This window comes from Ambystoma mexicanum, chromosome 13 (genome assembly GCF_040938575.1).
Source record: "Ambystoma mexicanum isolate Mex_15411 chromosome 13, UKY_AmexF1_1, whole genome shotgun sequence".
Taxonomy (NCBI): Eukaryota; Metazoa; Chordata; class Amphibia; order Caudata; family Ambystomatidae; genus Ambystoma; species Ambystoma mexicanum.
In genome coordinates, this window is record NC_090938.1 from 247,418,384 (window position 1) to 247,435,611 (window position 17,228).

General features: G+C 45.3%; 1 protein-coding gene across 1 annotated transcript in view; it reads right to left on the reverse strand.

Annotated features, from left to right (window-relative positions):
* The window catches only part of LOC138521147 (von Willebrand factor A domain-containing protein 5A-like), a 149,827-nt gene that overhangs the window by 15,599 nt on the left and 117,000 nt on the right, over positions 1–17,228 (reverse strand). Inside the window, exon 5 of the mRNA XM_069633726.1 lies at positions 10,850–10,976. Coding sequence (XP_069489827.1) covers positions 10,850–10,976 — 127 coding nt within the window. The remainder of the gene's footprint in view (positions 1–10,849; positions 10,977–17,228) is intronic.

Here is a 17,228-nt window from a genome sequence, read left to right on the forward strand (position 1 = left end):
AGATATTGCCACTGATTTGCACCAAAATATCTCAGAGATGCAGCTAATAGAGCTGCACAATTCCAGGTCTATTATTGTGTCTATTATTGTGCTTGGGAGGATAGCTCAGGGGCAATGTGCTCACCTTCGAAGCAAGACGACACGGAGCAACATGGGTTCGATCACAGGGTCTGTGCTTAGAAACCTCTGAGTATTAAGCGTGTTATAAATAACCTATCATATCATAATATATATCCCATGATTCAGCAGGGGGAAATCATGACTTTCAATGATTGCTCCATTCCCAATGCTTTTAAGCACCTTGGGTTGAAAGTAGGTTCACATGGATTCAGCCGCATGTCATTGCCAGAGCGTTGGTGGACTAGAGGAAGGACTAATTGCTTGGAAAGCAGGCCGTAGCTGTGGGTTTGGTCCTCCCCACCATTGATCTCATGGATGCTCTTTCGCTCGTTATTTATTATAATAATTCTTTTCACAATATAAATAGCACTTTACTTTCAGTACATCAATTTGTTTTTCAGAAGGGGATTGAGCAACACAACTCAAGAAACACCATTTGCACGCAGTCACTGAAAAAACCATTTGTATGATAGATCTTTTTTTTTAATACTTTTTTATACCATTTAACAACATTTTCAATAATGGCTCCATCACATCGAAGTACTGTACTTCAAACACATTTTTACAAGTATAAACACTATGGTAGGTTTTCAAAAACCTCCTGCACAGATTTGGTGGAGCGTCATTAATCTATGTGAACTGGATGAGGTGGTAGAAGGCCATCTTCAGCCTAAACTCATACAATCTGTCCCTGCTAGGGGACCAGTTCTTATAGCGGGAGCTGACTAATCTCAGATCTATAGTCAAACATGAGTCAAACGATGACCACCCTCTTTCAAATAGTTCTGCCAACTTTCAACCATTCATCTGGACAATATCACTAATGCGCTTATCCGCCCAGTGTGAACAAACATTTTTTGTGTAATATTAAAAGATTTTCAGAGATCAATGCTTAATGCTATTGACTACCGACCAACCCCAGTCTTGGACTTGTAGTTTTGGATTTATAATGGGTAAATCAGGAGTACCATTTCATGCTGGACGAGAAGAATAAATAAACCAATATACTATGATTTGCGCACATGGTGAAATGCATCCCTTGCGCCTAAATCAATAATAATTTATTTGTATTTTACAATACAGATGAACAACATTAAAATGCACCATTGTGTTGCAGGTGGCTGATTTCTGTCAATATCTTGTTTAGTTTTGATTGTACATTTTAGAATCACTACTGCTCATTAAGGTCTAAACACCAGGCAGGCCAACACAGCCTACAATCTATATTAGACCAAAAGACATGCACGCTGGGGCTTTTGTTTAGGCTCTAATCTAGCTTCTTGGTGTAAGTCCCTATGAAAAATTAAGACATAGTATAAAACTAAAAACCCAATTCAAAAAGATAAAAGAAGGTACCAACAGAAAGGTGGAGCGTGTGGGCTGAGATGAGCCTGTATGTATTGATGGTGAACATACGCAGAAGTAAAAGGAGAGTACAGACATTCACATAGTGCACTACATTGCAAAGCTGTTACTCCGGCGGTCCAAACCAGACAGAGGTAAGGAATTCTGAATCAGTCCAAGACACCCTGTTAATCATTTAATGAAGAAGATTACATCAGTGTGTGAGAGGAGATTTCCTTGCAGAGCATAAAAGTAGGAGAAAAGGGACGGGTGGCTCAGAGAATGGATACGCCACAGAAGAACACATTACCTATCCCTGGTAATGTTCTTTAGACTGGATGTTTCTCCCACATATTCCTCATCTTTGATATACTGCGATATCCTGCTTGCAGCTTTGGAAACTGTTCACAGCAGAGGGTGCCATGTGTTGCTGCCGACCTTGTGTCCCTCAATGGCCTCTCTCGACTATGACTTTGGCGTTAGTATAAATGGCACACACTGCACCTGTTGCCTCAGTTCATGTTGTTCCTCTCATCAGGGCAGCGGTCTCGAAAATGAGAAAGACGTGAGCATTAAACAGAGAGGAAGGTGCAAATCATGGAAATTCATGGAAATTCTCTCCTAATAAAGGGGACGATGGGAGGGGCGATGAGGAATACGTGGGAGGAACATCTAGTCAAAAGAGCATTACCAGTGGTAAGTAATTTGTTCTTCGAATGGATTGTGTCCTCCCACGTATTCCTCATCTTTGATAGACTTCCATAGCAATACGTTGCGGGACGTGGGTAAGGAGAATTTATTGCTGATTTATGCTGTGTAAAACAGCTTTTCCAAATATGGTCTCCTGGCCCAGTAGAGAATCCAAGCAATAATGCTTTGTGAAGGTATGCAACGAAGACCAGATGGAAGCACTGCAAATATCCTGCACTGGCACCCCATTCAGAAGGGCACAGCAAGTAGCAACCCCTCTAGTGGAGGCATCCCTCAGACTTTCACAAACTTCCCGTCTAGCCAGATTGTAGCATTCAGAAATGCACAGGTTAATCCAGCAAGACATGGTCTGTTTTGTAACCGGCCATCCCATCCAATGTCCTGTATTGCCTACAAAAATCTGATCATCCTGTTTTAATTAAGAGAGCCTGTTAACCTAACAGCTTAACACCTGCTTAGAATCCAGTCTGTGCAATCTTTCCTCCTCTTTAGATGGATGAGGAGGAGGGTAGAAAGTAGGCAAAACTTTTTTGCACCAAATGAAATTCTGAAACTACCTCGGGTAGAAAAGAAAGGCGACTCCTCAGAACTACTTTGTCTTTATAAAAGACCGTAAATGGTGGTTTAGATGACAAAGCTTGAAGCTCGCTAACCCTGCGAGCTCAGGCAATAGCTGTTAAAAACATAGTGTTTAAAGAAAGCATCCTGAGAGGACAGGAATGTAGAGGCTAAACAGGAACACCCTTCAGGAAGCTCAAGACTAGATTGAGATCCCAGACCGGAGATAATAAAGGGAACCAGTGTGAAGATATTAGTCAACCCTCTCAGAAATTGGATAATGATAGGGACCCTGTGTCATGAACTACAGAACACGCCCCTTTTGGACTTTGTCTCAACGGGGCTTACACTCCCTTGTACTCCCAACATGGCCGTCCACTGTGAAACACCTTCCTCGCTCTACACCTTGGACGTAGCATGTTCTATTTATAGACCACGCCTCTCAATGCTATTGCGAAGTAGCGACCAGACATGTGCTCCGTAACTCGCAGTATTGTTTTCCTTGCTTCTTTCCTTCCAACCCCATTCCTAGTCCCTTTCCTTCCTTTCTTGATTCCTGGACTCGTGTGCTAGTAGCGCACTCTGCAAATTTCCCAGATTCCTGGATCTTTGCATCCCGGAACTTTGAACGCACGCTGGAGTCGGAAGAGACTCGACGAGCAGCCTTATTCAAGACTCGATCCGTCCCCAAGAAGGCATCGATCAAGAAATCCAGCAAAGATCGAACTCAGGTGAGAAGGGGGGGGGGACTCCTTGAAATAAGAGATCTGTTCTGGCAACCGCTTAAAAATGAACAGCGCAGCCAGATAGCCCTTAGCCGTAGAAACTTCAAGCCCCTGATGGGTCAGATGCAGAAGGAAGGATAAGACTGATGGAAGGATAACACTGATGGTGTGTCACAAGTGAATGGGTCAATTTCTTTATATTTACACCAGCTGCAAAACCTGCTCCCACGGCAGTAGTATAGATATTTTGTTGCTGGCCTTCTGGCTGCAAGCAACACCTCCATCACGTCTTCCAGAAGGTCCCAATCTCTGTATCTCAACCTCTCAGAAACCAGGTGTGAAGGTTCAGGGTTTTGATTTCTGGGTGGAGAAGGTGACCTCCCTCGTGAGTGAGCAAATCCTCTCTCTCTGCGCAAGATGAGATGGAGGACAGATGGCCATTTCCAGAAGTTCTGGGTACCATGTCCTTCATCAGGATCATGGACATCCCAAATTTGATCAACCTACTGAGAACATGAGGAATGACAGGGATTGGTAGAAACTTTTACAGGAGTGGAAAATTCCCAATCTAGGACAGACGCGTCTCCCAGAGCTCCTCTCAGAGGAAATACCCTGGAGCAGAACAGGTTGCACTTCCTGTTGACACTGGATGCAAACAGATCCACTTGAGGGGTTCCCCAAAGGGCGAAGATCTCTAAAAGGACTTTCTGAGCTAACACCCACTCATGGGATACTGTGCTCTGCCTGCTTAAAGCGTCCGTTGCCGTGTTCCTACGTGAGGAAGTGACCCTGCACACCCTCTCTGGTTGAGGTAATGCATGGTCCCTGTGCTGTCCGTCATTATCAGGACACTCCTTCCTCATACAGATGGCAGAAAGGTCATCAGTGCTAGTCTGATTTGCCTCAGCTGCAAAATCCAAAAAGCTGATGTGTAGTTTGGATTCCAACAGAGACCAACAATTGCTGATCATCAGACCATTGGTATGTGCCTGCCACCCTGTGAGGGAGGCATCCGTAACTAAAGCAATCTCCTCTGCCCATAATTGCCAAAAAGGTTCCCCTTTCAACGCATTGTCCACACAGGCCAGCATAGATGATCCTGTGCGACCTTGCTCTGGACCTGAAGTAGATCAGTCATTCTGCCGGAGAACTGTGACCACTGGGATCTGAGGGCCCACTGAAGGGATCTAATTCTCAGACAAGCCGCTTGCACCAGGTAAATGCAGGATGCCATGAGGCCCAGCAACTTCAGAAAATCGAAGGCTGGCAATGGGCATCTGAAATTTGCTTACCACCTGCAAAATGTGAAAAGCCATTACCTCGGGTGGCAAAGGTTTCCCAGAGGAAGAGTCTAGGACTGCTCCAATGAATTGCAGCCTTTGGGAATGTGTCATGGGGGACTTGAAATTGAGGGAGAAGCCCAGTTTGTGGATGGAGCGGCAGGTTCTGTCTAGATGTTGCAGAGTCTGTTCGGGTGAGTGGGCTCTGATCAGCCAATCGTCCAGGTAGCAGTAGATGTGAATCCCTCCCCTCCTTACATTCACTGCCACCACTGCCATCCACTTGGTGAAGACCCTCGGGGTGGAGGTGAGCCCGGAAGGCAGAACTCAAAACTGATAGTGAGAACTGCCAATGGCGAATCTAAGGCACTTTCTGAGCTTGTGTTGTATTGGAACATGGAAGTAGGTATCCTGGAGATCCAAAGACAACATCCAATCCTCAAGCTGATGGGCCTGGAGGATATGCAAAACAGTAACCATCTTGAACTTGTCCTTCCTGAGGAACTTGCTCAAGCATCTCAAGTCCAAAATGGGTCGCAATCCTCTGTCCTTTTTCGGGATCAGAAAGTACAGTGCATACCAGCCTTGATTCCTCTCTGCTGCACGTACCAATTTGACTGCAACTTTCCATAACAGGGTTAACACCTCCTGGAAGAGGAGCAGGTCTGGGTCTTTCAAGGACTGGCCTCTTGGGGGCAGTTTGGAGGCCTTTTTATAAAAGGAAGGCAGTAACCATGGGCAAGTGCCAGTAGGGCCCAAGCATCGGAAGTAATACTTCACCACTCCTCCAGATGCTGAGATAACCTGTCTCCTCCAATAGTCCTGTGGATTAAGGCCTCATAATGGCTTTGGAATGTGGAGGCTGCGGATGGCAGAGAGGCAGAGGGTGTTGAAGCCCCTCTGCCTCCATGTGACCCATGAGGCTGCCTTCTTTTTCCTCTCTGAGAGAAATGGCCTCTCGATCTTCCGACAGAAGAGTAAAACACAACATAGACGGGCTCAATGAGGATGTCGAAGGTTTCGACAACGTTGACTTCGACACCGAGGGGCTCGACATCAACAGCTTCAACAGAGCAGACATGAGTGTAGATGGAGGTTTTGCTTTTACTCGAGGTGTCGAGTACACAAGTGGCGCTCGAGGAACCTTCGAGACCTTTCTGTCTCGGCACTTGGGCGCGAGAACAAATGTTTTCATCGACACCCTGTTAGCCTGATGCGGCCGATGGGGTTGGAAGCCTTTTTAGACTTTCCAAAGGTGAAGGTGTTGCCGTCTTCGTAAATATCTCCAACATTTTTTGTCCATATTTTTCCAACTCTGCTTTGGAGGCCATCTTTTTTTGGAAGCTTGCCCGTTTTCCATTGGATGAGGATTTTGAAGAGGTCGACCAAGATCATTGGTGCCTCCTTCTGGATTTCCTCGAGGAGTAGGACGAAGAGTGGCGAGACCTCGACCTGAAACTCTTTGCATGTTTGCTGCGCTTCTTGGCCTGGTGAGGAGAAACCTCTCTCGAACTCTTATCCTCTGAAGATCTTACCTTCGATGGGGTGGTCGAAGCGGACTTGGGCGAAGGCCTTCTCAGGATGAGTTTCATTTTCCTCTCTTTTAAGGCCTTCACTGTTATTGACCGACAGGAGCCATAGTCATCGACTTTGTAGCCTGTTCCCAAACACCAAAGACATACTCAATACAAATCCATTATCGACATCTTGGAACCGCAAACGGAAATTATTTTTAAATACCGTTTTCAGGGTAGACATAATCAAGTAAACTCGAGCACGCAGATAGAAAATACGCAGAGGCGAGTGAACCATTTCACAGCAGCTGGGCAGAAAAAATGTAACAGAGGCAATGGGTGTGATGGTGCCATTTAAACTAACGGCGTCATAGTTGAGAGCAGATGGAGACCGTCGAGGGTCACAAGGTCAGCTGTGACTCACTGCACCCTCTGCTGTGAAAAGTTTCCAAACCTACAAGCAGTATATCGGAGTATATCAAAGATGAGGAATACGTGGGAGGACATAATCCATTTGAAAGATATCTATATGCAAGTCTGTATAATGATGGCTGTACCAACAGGACAAGGAGGGAGAGATCCATAGAGAAGATAACAGGAAGGTAGAAAGAAACCTATACATACAGGAATAGATGGAGAGAGACATATCTACTGATAGGGCATGAGGCAGAGACACACTAATTAGACAGGATATGCTAGAGATGCACAGAGATCAAAACCCACCAGACAGATCTAATGATATGACAAGAGACAAAGGACAGAAATACAGACAAACATAAATGATTAGAACAAGGGACAAAAACACAGCTATAGATGGGGTCAAAGAGAGATAGACATATCTACATACTGGAAAAGCTACGGAGAGTGGGAGGCACAGCTTTGTGGATGGGTTAAAGATCTAGATCTATTTACTGGCAGTATAGCAGACAAACAATGATGGACACGGCAAAAACAGGTTGGTTGAATTAATCCAAGAGTTTTATTAGTTCACTAAAGAATCATGTGGTTCAGGTAAGAAAGGGAGAGGTAAAATACCTTTACTATATGGTTGTGGGGGAGGGAGATCCTCCAACTAAAAATGTTGAGTTCAGCGTAGTCAATATTCTCATGCATGTTCATAACATTACACCCAAACCACGTAGAGAATCCAATTGAGAGATGCTGAAGTTCAAAAGGCATGTCAATGGAAAGGTTTCTTTCAATAGGCTTTAAAGAAAGCAACAATATGTAAACCCTGCAACAGTGAATCGTGAGCAAAGAAAAGGTGTCTTACAAAATTCCCGGTTAGGTTTTGTCCTGGCCTGCCGGAATGTTAAGATGAACACCCTGATCTTTGTCCACCAGTTGTACATTATTGGGGATCCTGTACCCATTGCCATGGAGTCCATAGCAATGGCCCTCACAGCACCAAAAGTCATGTGCTTGAGAAATCATTAAAAGACTCTTTCAGCACTTGGAGGTAGAAAAGGTCCTGTGACGAAATGATTACTGCTCTGCAGGAGTACTGGGATGTGTAGTGCTTAAACTGCATACTTGGATTCACACTACTACTAAATCAGCAATGATGCAAATCATAATGGTGAAGCAGGCATATCACAACAGGTATACACCCTTGCCTCTTTTGGTAATATGGGTGAGAGCAGGCTATATCTTCAGAAGGAGTGTAAGCTGATAACAGTAGTAACACAAACAGCATTAGAACAATGGATCCAGGTTCTGTAAAAATAGGGCCTTTATTACAATAATCAATGCAAACAACACTAGAACCCCACCCTTGTAAAAGAAACACAAAGAGTGCATAACTGCAAGGGCACTTTGGTTTAATAAGCATAGTTGGTTAGGCAAGAGACTTAGCAGTAATGTTAATTATTCAATAATATATTTTTGGAAAGTATAGAAGGGGGGCTTTGAAGTCACTATGGAACTTTGAAATGGACCAAGGGAATGGGGCCTCTTCAAAATACACAGGTTTTTGTTTCAGGGTGCTTGACAGTGTTGAGCTGGGTTTCTAGGGGCTTTTTGCCGAGGTTGATATGATCAAGGTGTTTTGAGTCATGCAGTCCAACAAGTAAGTCAGCGTCTACTTTGTCAAATGAGTTTACTCCCATTTGGTGGAGTTGGCTTTCGAGACTGTCCAGTCAATGGCTTCCAACAGTTCAGAACAGCGATGGAATACAGTGGTAAAATATTACTCCTGCTGGGTCGAGTGGGCGCTCAGAGAAATCGAGTCAATAGCTTCCAGCAGGTCAAGTCGACATGCACATCGGTTCCCTACATTGAGTTGAGCTGGCAATTGTGTTGATCGTTGTGGTCCGTGCCAATGGGTTGAGACAGTGTCTGAATGGCTCAAAGTGCAGAAATTCAACGGTTTGTCGAATGCTAAAAACTGCGCAGTGGGTACTGTGGCAGATCAACGGGTGCCAAGCACTGTCGAGCTGGCTCACAGACATCTCAAGGAAATGAAACCAGATTTGAATAAAGGCCCAATCTAACTTGCGTCCGCACTGCAGCTCGAAGAGATAAGGTCTATCTCTGGAAGAGGCCAGTCTGACACCCCTGATTAGTTGTAAAGGGTGACCAGCAAGGCCTCCCCCTCGCACATATACAAAATGAGAGGGCAACCCACTGGGGAAGAAACCCCCCTGAATCTTTTCCAAGAGGTCACATAAAATGAGGAACCAGAGGGTCATGATCAGAGACAGTATTCTAATATGGTCCAGCATACCAAGATAATCCCACGACCAGCATAATTGGAGGACAGTAAGAACAGGGAGTGGAGGATTTCCGGAAAGGCTCCGGGAACTAGCGGTAAGTAGTAAGGAACAGGAAGAACGCTGCACAAGACTGAGGAGGAAGGACAGGTCAAACAAGGCAAGCAAAGAGACAGAACAGAACACGCGCTGATGCAACCTATCGAAGAGTTGTAATGGGCAGAGCCTCTGAATCACAGGAAGGATATCCCAGGGCAGACAATGAAGTCAGTCCATGCGTGAGAGCTCAGACAACTAGAACAACTAGACCGTTACCCGCACCTTTCAAAGAATGCATTGTTGGACCACAGAGTATGCCTGAAATGTGAGGCACATCTATCTATGACACAACTCTCTTCCTCACACTGACTGAGCAAGCTGGTGTTCATAGTGTGGTAGTTTGGTATCACCTTCCCTTCGGTGGTGTTCAGCTGAGGGGCCTGAATAGCACCTAAGTAGTATAAGTGGGTCTGTTCTCTGTTTGGGCCATATGTGTGTGGTAAAGTAGGCAGCTTGTGGACTTCCCTAACATCAGATTGAGGCCCACAGCTATGCTGTATTGTATAATTGCTTTGGACATGTGTGAGGTCACCTTCCCATGAGATTGGAGCAATCCTGATATTGCCCGCCTTGCAATGGTTCCCTCTGTTCTCTCAGGGTATACATTAAAACCCAGGTAAATGGTTAGAAAACAAGGAAAGCTGTTTGCTTCAAAGGGAACGTTGGGGAACTTGTAACTTTGTTATACCTCGACGCTAGTGGGAGAACTGCCTTTGTTTGTTTTGTAACTCACACTCATACCTTTCCCTGCATTAAATAAGTGCAAGTATGCATCCATGGGACTCCCAATGGCTGAGCAAGGCTGAATGATTCTTTTGAAAGTCTTCCTTAGCAGCTGTGCCGAGTAGAGAAATTAATGCTGCACTAATAACAGTGTAATACATTTTATTAAGCGCTAACATTTCTGAAATAACCAGTTCCAGGTTTTTGTAAAAAAGATATTTAACATATATACATAAAATAGATAAACTATGATAAATACATAGAAAACATACTCATCTGTGAATTCCAAACATTGCTGCTCTGTTTCTTTAAAGGGGAACACATTAATTCCTAGGTTGGGTCGGTGGTGTGGATAGGGCTCTCGAGACACCCAGGTATTATGATTAGGGATGTCCTTAGGGAAATATAGGGCCTCATTACGACCCTGGAGGTAACCATGACGCTTTTTGCGGCATGGATACCCCTATTCCGGGTACCGGGTCTGGGTTCCCTGAATGGGGAAATACCGGGCCATTCCAACCTTGGAGGGCCCGGTATTTCCACATTCAAGGAACCCGGACCCGGTAGATCCCCATTCCCATTTCAGCCCCCATAGGGCTCAATGAGAATGGGGATTATGCTAACAACAGGCCCGTTAATGACAGGCATGTTAGCATCCTGGTCTGCTTGCGAGACCCGCTAAGGACGCCTGGTTTTACCAGGTCCTTAGCGGGTCCCGCAAGCAGACCTCATAATAAGGCAGTAGGGAGTTAACAGGGCCGGCAGCTCTACCGGCCCCGTTAACCCCCTACCGCCAGGGTCGCAATGAGGCCCATAGTGTGGGTATCCAGTGGTCAGGAGATCCTCTGTATACTTTCAACGTCCAACATCCGCTACCTCGAGGCAGCCCCTAATTCCTTTTACCACCACACTATTGGTCCACTCTGTAGTAGATTAGCTTCAAATTATCACAAATGCCTTATTCAGAAATGAGACATAGAAGGATAGAAATAATATTGCAGGAAAGGGAAAGACTATAAAACATAACATCATGCAAATAGGAGTCATTTGCCACTTGGTCTCACCTTGTATTGTCCTCAACCAGCATATCGCACCTGCCTTCAAGATCTCCCAGTCGTCATAGCTAGTTTGGCTTGTGGCATGTAGCCAGACCAGGGCCAAAATTGTGGCCCAGACCATATCATCAATGCCCTGGGGAGAAAGAAGAGGTCAATAGAAAAATGTAGTGCACAAGCCACAGGCAATAGAGACACACATCTAGTACGGATTGAGGGGGACGGGGAGATGAAGACTGAGCTGTCAGTGTGACAGCATTGAGCAGAGAGTTGGGCAGCCAGAGAGAGAAATTTGAGAGACTGGGAGGAAGAGACTGACCAGCAAGATGGAGCAAGAGAACATTGGTAAACAAAGATGGTGAGAGGAAAGAGGAACAAAATATATAGTGGTGGCTCACTCGAGCATTAAATACCAAAATGGCTGAAACCCTCCTTTTTCGAAGCCAATTGCCTGTATGCACATTTGTTAAGATGGCTTTCTAAAATCAACCCTGGTGGACAGATTTATGGAGTCCAACCTAGCTATGGTGAACAGGGAGACTCAGGTTTTAGCCAAAACCCAATCAAGGTTCCAGTGGAGCCTGAATCTTTGTTCTACTCTTGCCAGACACCTATCAATTAGTTAGTGCAACTCCTGCATTGGTTTCAACCTGCACCCTCATTTTAGGCAAGAAATGCATGCTTAACCTCTCCGTGGTCGTCTTGGTGCCAAGATGACCCGCCAGGGTGACTTCATGTGCTAACTGCAGGAGGAAGGGCCTGAAATGCTAAAGGACCACAAACCTCCCATGGTCTCCTCCAGTGGACTCTGAAGGTTCACCATACAGGATCCCACCTTCCCAAAAGATTCTTTGCTTCCCAGGGGATTGACCCTTCAACTGGGAGCAGGCCTGTCTAAGGCCTTCAAGTAATAGACACTCACGTTGACCCTTAATGAACTCATCCATAGAGGGCCCCCTTCTGCAAGTGAACTTTGCAGTTCAGGGTGCTCATGGCGATTGAGAATTTCTGACAAACCTTATTCCTCGTCAGGCTCAAGGGGTTGGTCAACTACCTCAACCTCAGTTGCAGGTATAGTAGGGAAGAACTCTTCTTCGCCTTCTTTGGTTTCTACACTCCTTTAGCCTAAGGGTTCCCATTTGTCTTGGGCTGGCTCTTAGGCTTGGTAAGGCAGTCTTGGTAAGGCAGTCTTGATTTGAGACCTAGTGCGTGAACATTCTGCAGTGTCCCCCATAACACCTAAGTCTCTGTGATCATTCCCTAACAAAACCTTTCCAGGGACTTGCCTCTGCACACCAACAGTTATCCTGACCACCTCTCCAGTGACAGCTAGAGTGATCATCAGCCGATTCGGTGAGCATCATAGGAGCTCTGTCCAGAGCATCTGAGTTTACTAGTGTGGTATCTACCACCGTTCGACTGACCCCAGTGTCCCTAACTGCAGAGGTGTCTACACCATCTACTAGTACACTTTCCTTAATATAATGTTCGGTGTTATCAGGGTTGGAAGCAGAAGCTTCAGCAACTCTAGGTTCACCGGATCCCAGGGAAACTAAGACTACTTCTGATCCAATGCAACAGGGCAAGGAGTCTGAAGCGAAGGATGCTCCTGTGAGAATCTCTTCTTCTTCATAAGGAAGTGCTAGATTGACAGAATGGACCCCCAGGATCTCACCCTTACATCTGGGATGCCCCTTCACATGGTTACTAACTCCATAAGTTACACAAGATCCACTGGACCTGTGAATGTAGGAAGGCGTGTCGTGTATGCCTTGTTGCTTGGGATGGTGAGTCCCACACCCCTTAACATGATCATGTGACTTACCACCCTTATTAAACTTTTTGTGGGCCTTATGGGATGAAGATTTATCAGGAAGCCTGCCCTTTCTTTTTTAACTTCTTCCCCTCCTCGTGCTTACCAGAAGGATGTTTGTCCTTATGGGACAATCTATAGGATAACCAAAGTTCAGCAGCAATGATTAGCTTATTAGGATCTAATTCCTTTGAATCTGCCAAATGCTGCTTCAGCTCAGAGAAATAAGAGGCAAAAATGTGTTCACACATAACAGGATTCATCATGCCTTCAAAAACGGTTACTTTATTACCTTTAACCCAGCCACACACGTTTTTCAAAGAGTCATTGATGAATGTAACCCGAGTACTACCTTCTTTTTTGTGGTCTCTAAATCTCTTGAAGTACTGGGCAGGAGAGTTTTCCCAAACTTTACTAGATGCCTGCTTCAATTTTTCTTTGATCTGCTTTTACCCCAGAGGAGGACAATCCCTTCTCTGTACACTGTACTCTGTAAGCTATCCAGTTTGAGAGCAGCAGGAGTTGCCATGGTGAATGTTTCCATTGAGCGATAGAGGTAGGTAATTTTAAAGCTTATTATCTTTACATTTTAGTGTTCTGTATAATTAGATTTATAGTATTACTACAGTGAACTATACTGGGTACCCAAGACCTTATCCCACCGCTGCCACCAAATTGTTAAGATGGATTTCTAAAAGCAACCCCGGTGAGCAGATTTTAGGAGGCCACCCTAGTTATAGTGAACAGGGAGACAGAGTTTGGCCAAAACACAATAAAAGTAGCAGTGGTGAGCAGCCAAGCCTTAGTTTCAGGATAGTGTGGGTGTGGTCAGAAGTCCTCAATGAGTCCACACAATAATTCAGCTTAGCCACTCAGTTATAAAAAAAATGTTGTTTATGTGAGCCTTTAGAACACAGTAATAAATGAAAGTAGCAGGTAGTAATATCACACAATACCATATCAAACAAACATATACATTCACGGGTAGGTTCCCTTACAATACATAAGTAAATTATTGACCAGGTGAAACAGGTAAGTACTCCGATGTAGGTAAAATGACGAGAACCAATCACAAGTACACATTCTTATACTTTAGAAGTCCAACCCTAAGATGTATTGGGCCTAGTGCCCAAAAGTCACAGGTTCCAACACATGTTTTCTCAAAGGAAGTTGTTCTCTCAAGGGATGCAATGGACATGTGCTGGAGATTCAAAACAGTTTCAAACTATTTAAAAGTTCAGCAACAATTTGTCAGAAGACAGGCAAGCTCCCCTCTCTCTTCCAGATTTAAGGCTAACCCTGGGGCAGGATACTTGACCAGGTTCAACGACCAAAGGTAAGTAAGAGGGAGAGAGGAGACAAAGGTCTTTGCACCAAATGTTATCCTATGGAGGACAGGGGGGCATGCACAGATATGACAATGCATTACTTACTGTAAAAGCATTTCTGATGGTTGTATCTGCTTAGATTCACATGCTGTGCATAGTCCGACATCCAGTGGTCACTGTGGAGTATTGCATTTTGTTTTTTCGTAGTCGAAAAGGGGACGTCGACAAGGCGTGTCTGTAACACTATCCCTATAGTGACGTGCAGTGTACCCACAACCCCTCACGCGTCAAGGTCCCTCTGTTTGTATTTTTTCTGCCCTGAGGGAGCCTATTAGACGTGAGTGAGTACAGAAAAGAGAGATATAGAAGAAAGTCTATGTTCCTTCCATCCGAGCGGGGAGGAAGGGTGGGCGCATTTGAATCTAAGCAGATACAATCATCAGAAATGCTTTTACGGTAAGTAATGCATTGTCTTCTGATGTTTGTTAATCTGCTTAGAATCACATGCTGTGCAGAGACTAGCAAGCAGTACCCGGAGTTGGAGGTGGGTTGTGAGAAGGAACAGTAGAAAAAAGATGTCTTAATACTGCTTGTCCCACCTGGGAATCAGCTCTAGAGTGGGCATCTAGACAGTAGTGTTTTGTAAAGGTGTGAACAGAACTCCAGGTTGCCGCTTTGCAAATGGACTCAAGAGGGACATTTGCAATGAAAGCTATGGAAGCCCCGGTGCCTTGAGTGAGTGTGCTCTTGGCTTGAAGGGTAGTTCTCTCTTAGCAAGAGTGTAATAGAGAGTGATGCATTGTACAATCCAATCTCGAAATAGTGGATTTTGAAACTGCATCTCCTTCTCTTCCTGCTGCCACCGAGACAAAGAACTGATTAGTCTTTCTCAATGGTCTAGTTCTTTCCATATAAAACATCACGGCTCTGCGAACATCCAGTGTATGCAGGCTCTTCTCACCTAAGTTTGAAGGATTTTGAAAGAACGTTGGTAGTTCTATTGACTGGTTGACATGGAATTTAGAGATACATTTTGGCGTAAACCTAGGATGTGTGCGTAGAACCACCTTATCCTTGTGAACTGTTACAAAGGGGTCTAGTACAGAGAGCGCTTGTAGTTCACTTACTCTCCTAATGGAGGTGATAGCTATTAGAAAAGCAGTCTTAAGAGTGAGGTCTTTAAGTGTTGCTTTGTGCATGGGTTCAAAGGGTGACCCCATGAGCCTGGTTAGTACCACATTTAGGTCCCATCCAGGAGCGGGGTTAGCTATAGGAGGGTGGATCCTCTTCACTCCTTGCAGTGAAGGCTTTAATAACTGGGACTTTCCACCATGACACTTTAAGTTGGGAAGTGGTGTATGCGGAAAGTGCAGCTAAATGGACTTTAATAGAGTTAAACACCAAGCCTGAGTCTAGTAGGTGAGTGGGAGAGCAGTCAACCGGGTTGATGCTCCTTCCCCTACACCAGATGACAAATCTTTTCCATTTGCTAGAATAACAGTGACGAGTGTTAGGCTTTCTAGCCTCTCTGAGAATGTCCATGCATCTCTGCGGGAGTTGTAAATGTCCAAATTATATGATCTCAGGAGCAAGGCTGCTAAGTTCATGGTCTGAGGGCATGGATGCAGTGTCCTGCCCTTGTCCTGTGACAACATGTTGTACGGGCAGGGAAGTTTCACTGGAGGAGATCGGGACATTTCCATCAAGTGAGCGAACCAAGGCTGTCTCGCCCACATAGGGGCCCACCAGTATCATGGTAACTTGTTCCTGGTGCACCTTGTGCACTATCTTGTTGAGAAGGGGAGTCGGGGGGGGAAAAGCGTAAACAAATTTCCCTGAGCATGGTATCGATAGACCGTTCCCCTTGGATTGGTTCTGGGGGTACCTGGAGGCGTAATCTTGGCATTGGGAGTTCTCCAGAGTTGCGAACAGATCTATTTCTGGGAATCCCCATTGTGTGAAGACGTCGAAGACGATGACTTCGTTTAACCGCCATTCGTACTCCGAGGGCAGAGGGAAGTCTCTGCTGAGTTCGTCCGCTAGCAGATTGAGTTCCCCTGGTACATGTTGTGACAGTGGGAACATGTTGTGTTTGAGAGCCCACTTCCAAGTGTTCTGGGACAGCTTGGACAGTCCTGGAGAGTGTGTGCCCCCTTGCTTGTTGAGGTAGTACATGGATGTGGTGCTGTCCATGAGGACCATCACTGTCTTCCCTTGCAGGTGTGCCTGGAAGGTTTTCAGTGCCTTGAACACAGCTAGTAGCTCCAGTAAGTTTATGTGCTTGGATGCTATGCTCAGAGTCCAAACTCCGTGAGCAGTCTGATGGGATAGGTGAGCCCCCCATCCTGTGAGGGATGCGTCTGTGGTTAGAGTGGCTTCCACTGCGGGGGTGGCGAATGGTTTCCCTATTATCAGGTTTTCCTTCGGAGCACCACCGTAGCGAGAGAACCAAGGCCTGCGAGACCACCACTAGATCGTCCCATTGTCTGCTGGCCTGACACCACTGGCTGTTGAGCCACTCTTGCATTGGGCGCATGTGCAGGCGCGCGTGAAGTACCAAATAAATACATGACGCCATCATTCCTACTAAGCGCATTGCTTTGCGTACCGTCACCTCTCAACTGGCCACATATTGAGGGATTTGAAACAGCATGTTTTGGACCCTCTCGTTGGAGGGGAAGACGAGGCCGTCCTTTGTTCGAATTAGAGCCCCTAGGAATTGTTTGATCTGGCTGGGGTCTAAACTGGACTTCTTTTTTTTTATTTTTTATTTTATTTTTTAAAAAAATTTTATTAAAGTGATGGTCTAGTAAAAATTTTTATTTCAAAAATAGATAGGCCACATAAAAAAAAATACTAGCATCCTCCGTTTTAAAACTTCCTATGTAAAATTTTGAGCTATTCAAGCTCAAAATTCGAAAAAGCAAGCACAGGGGCGCAGCCATTTTGTGAAATGGAGGCCCTCCTGTGCTGGCTTTTGCTTTTGCGGCACTAATGAAGGAAAAGCCAGCCAGCTGTAGTAAACAAAGTCTACCACTGGGTGGCTTTCCCTTCATTAGTGCCGGGACTCGGAGGACGCGGACCGGAGACCAGAGCAGGAAAGCTGCAGCTGAATCTCGGTAAGTGCTATTTATTTTTTTTACAAAAAATAAGCACTAGCTGTGGTTTTTTTTCTAGGTTTTCCAGGCTGGAGGAGCCCGGAAAACTTAGAAATAAAACCGCAGCTTTAAAAACGTTGTATTTATGT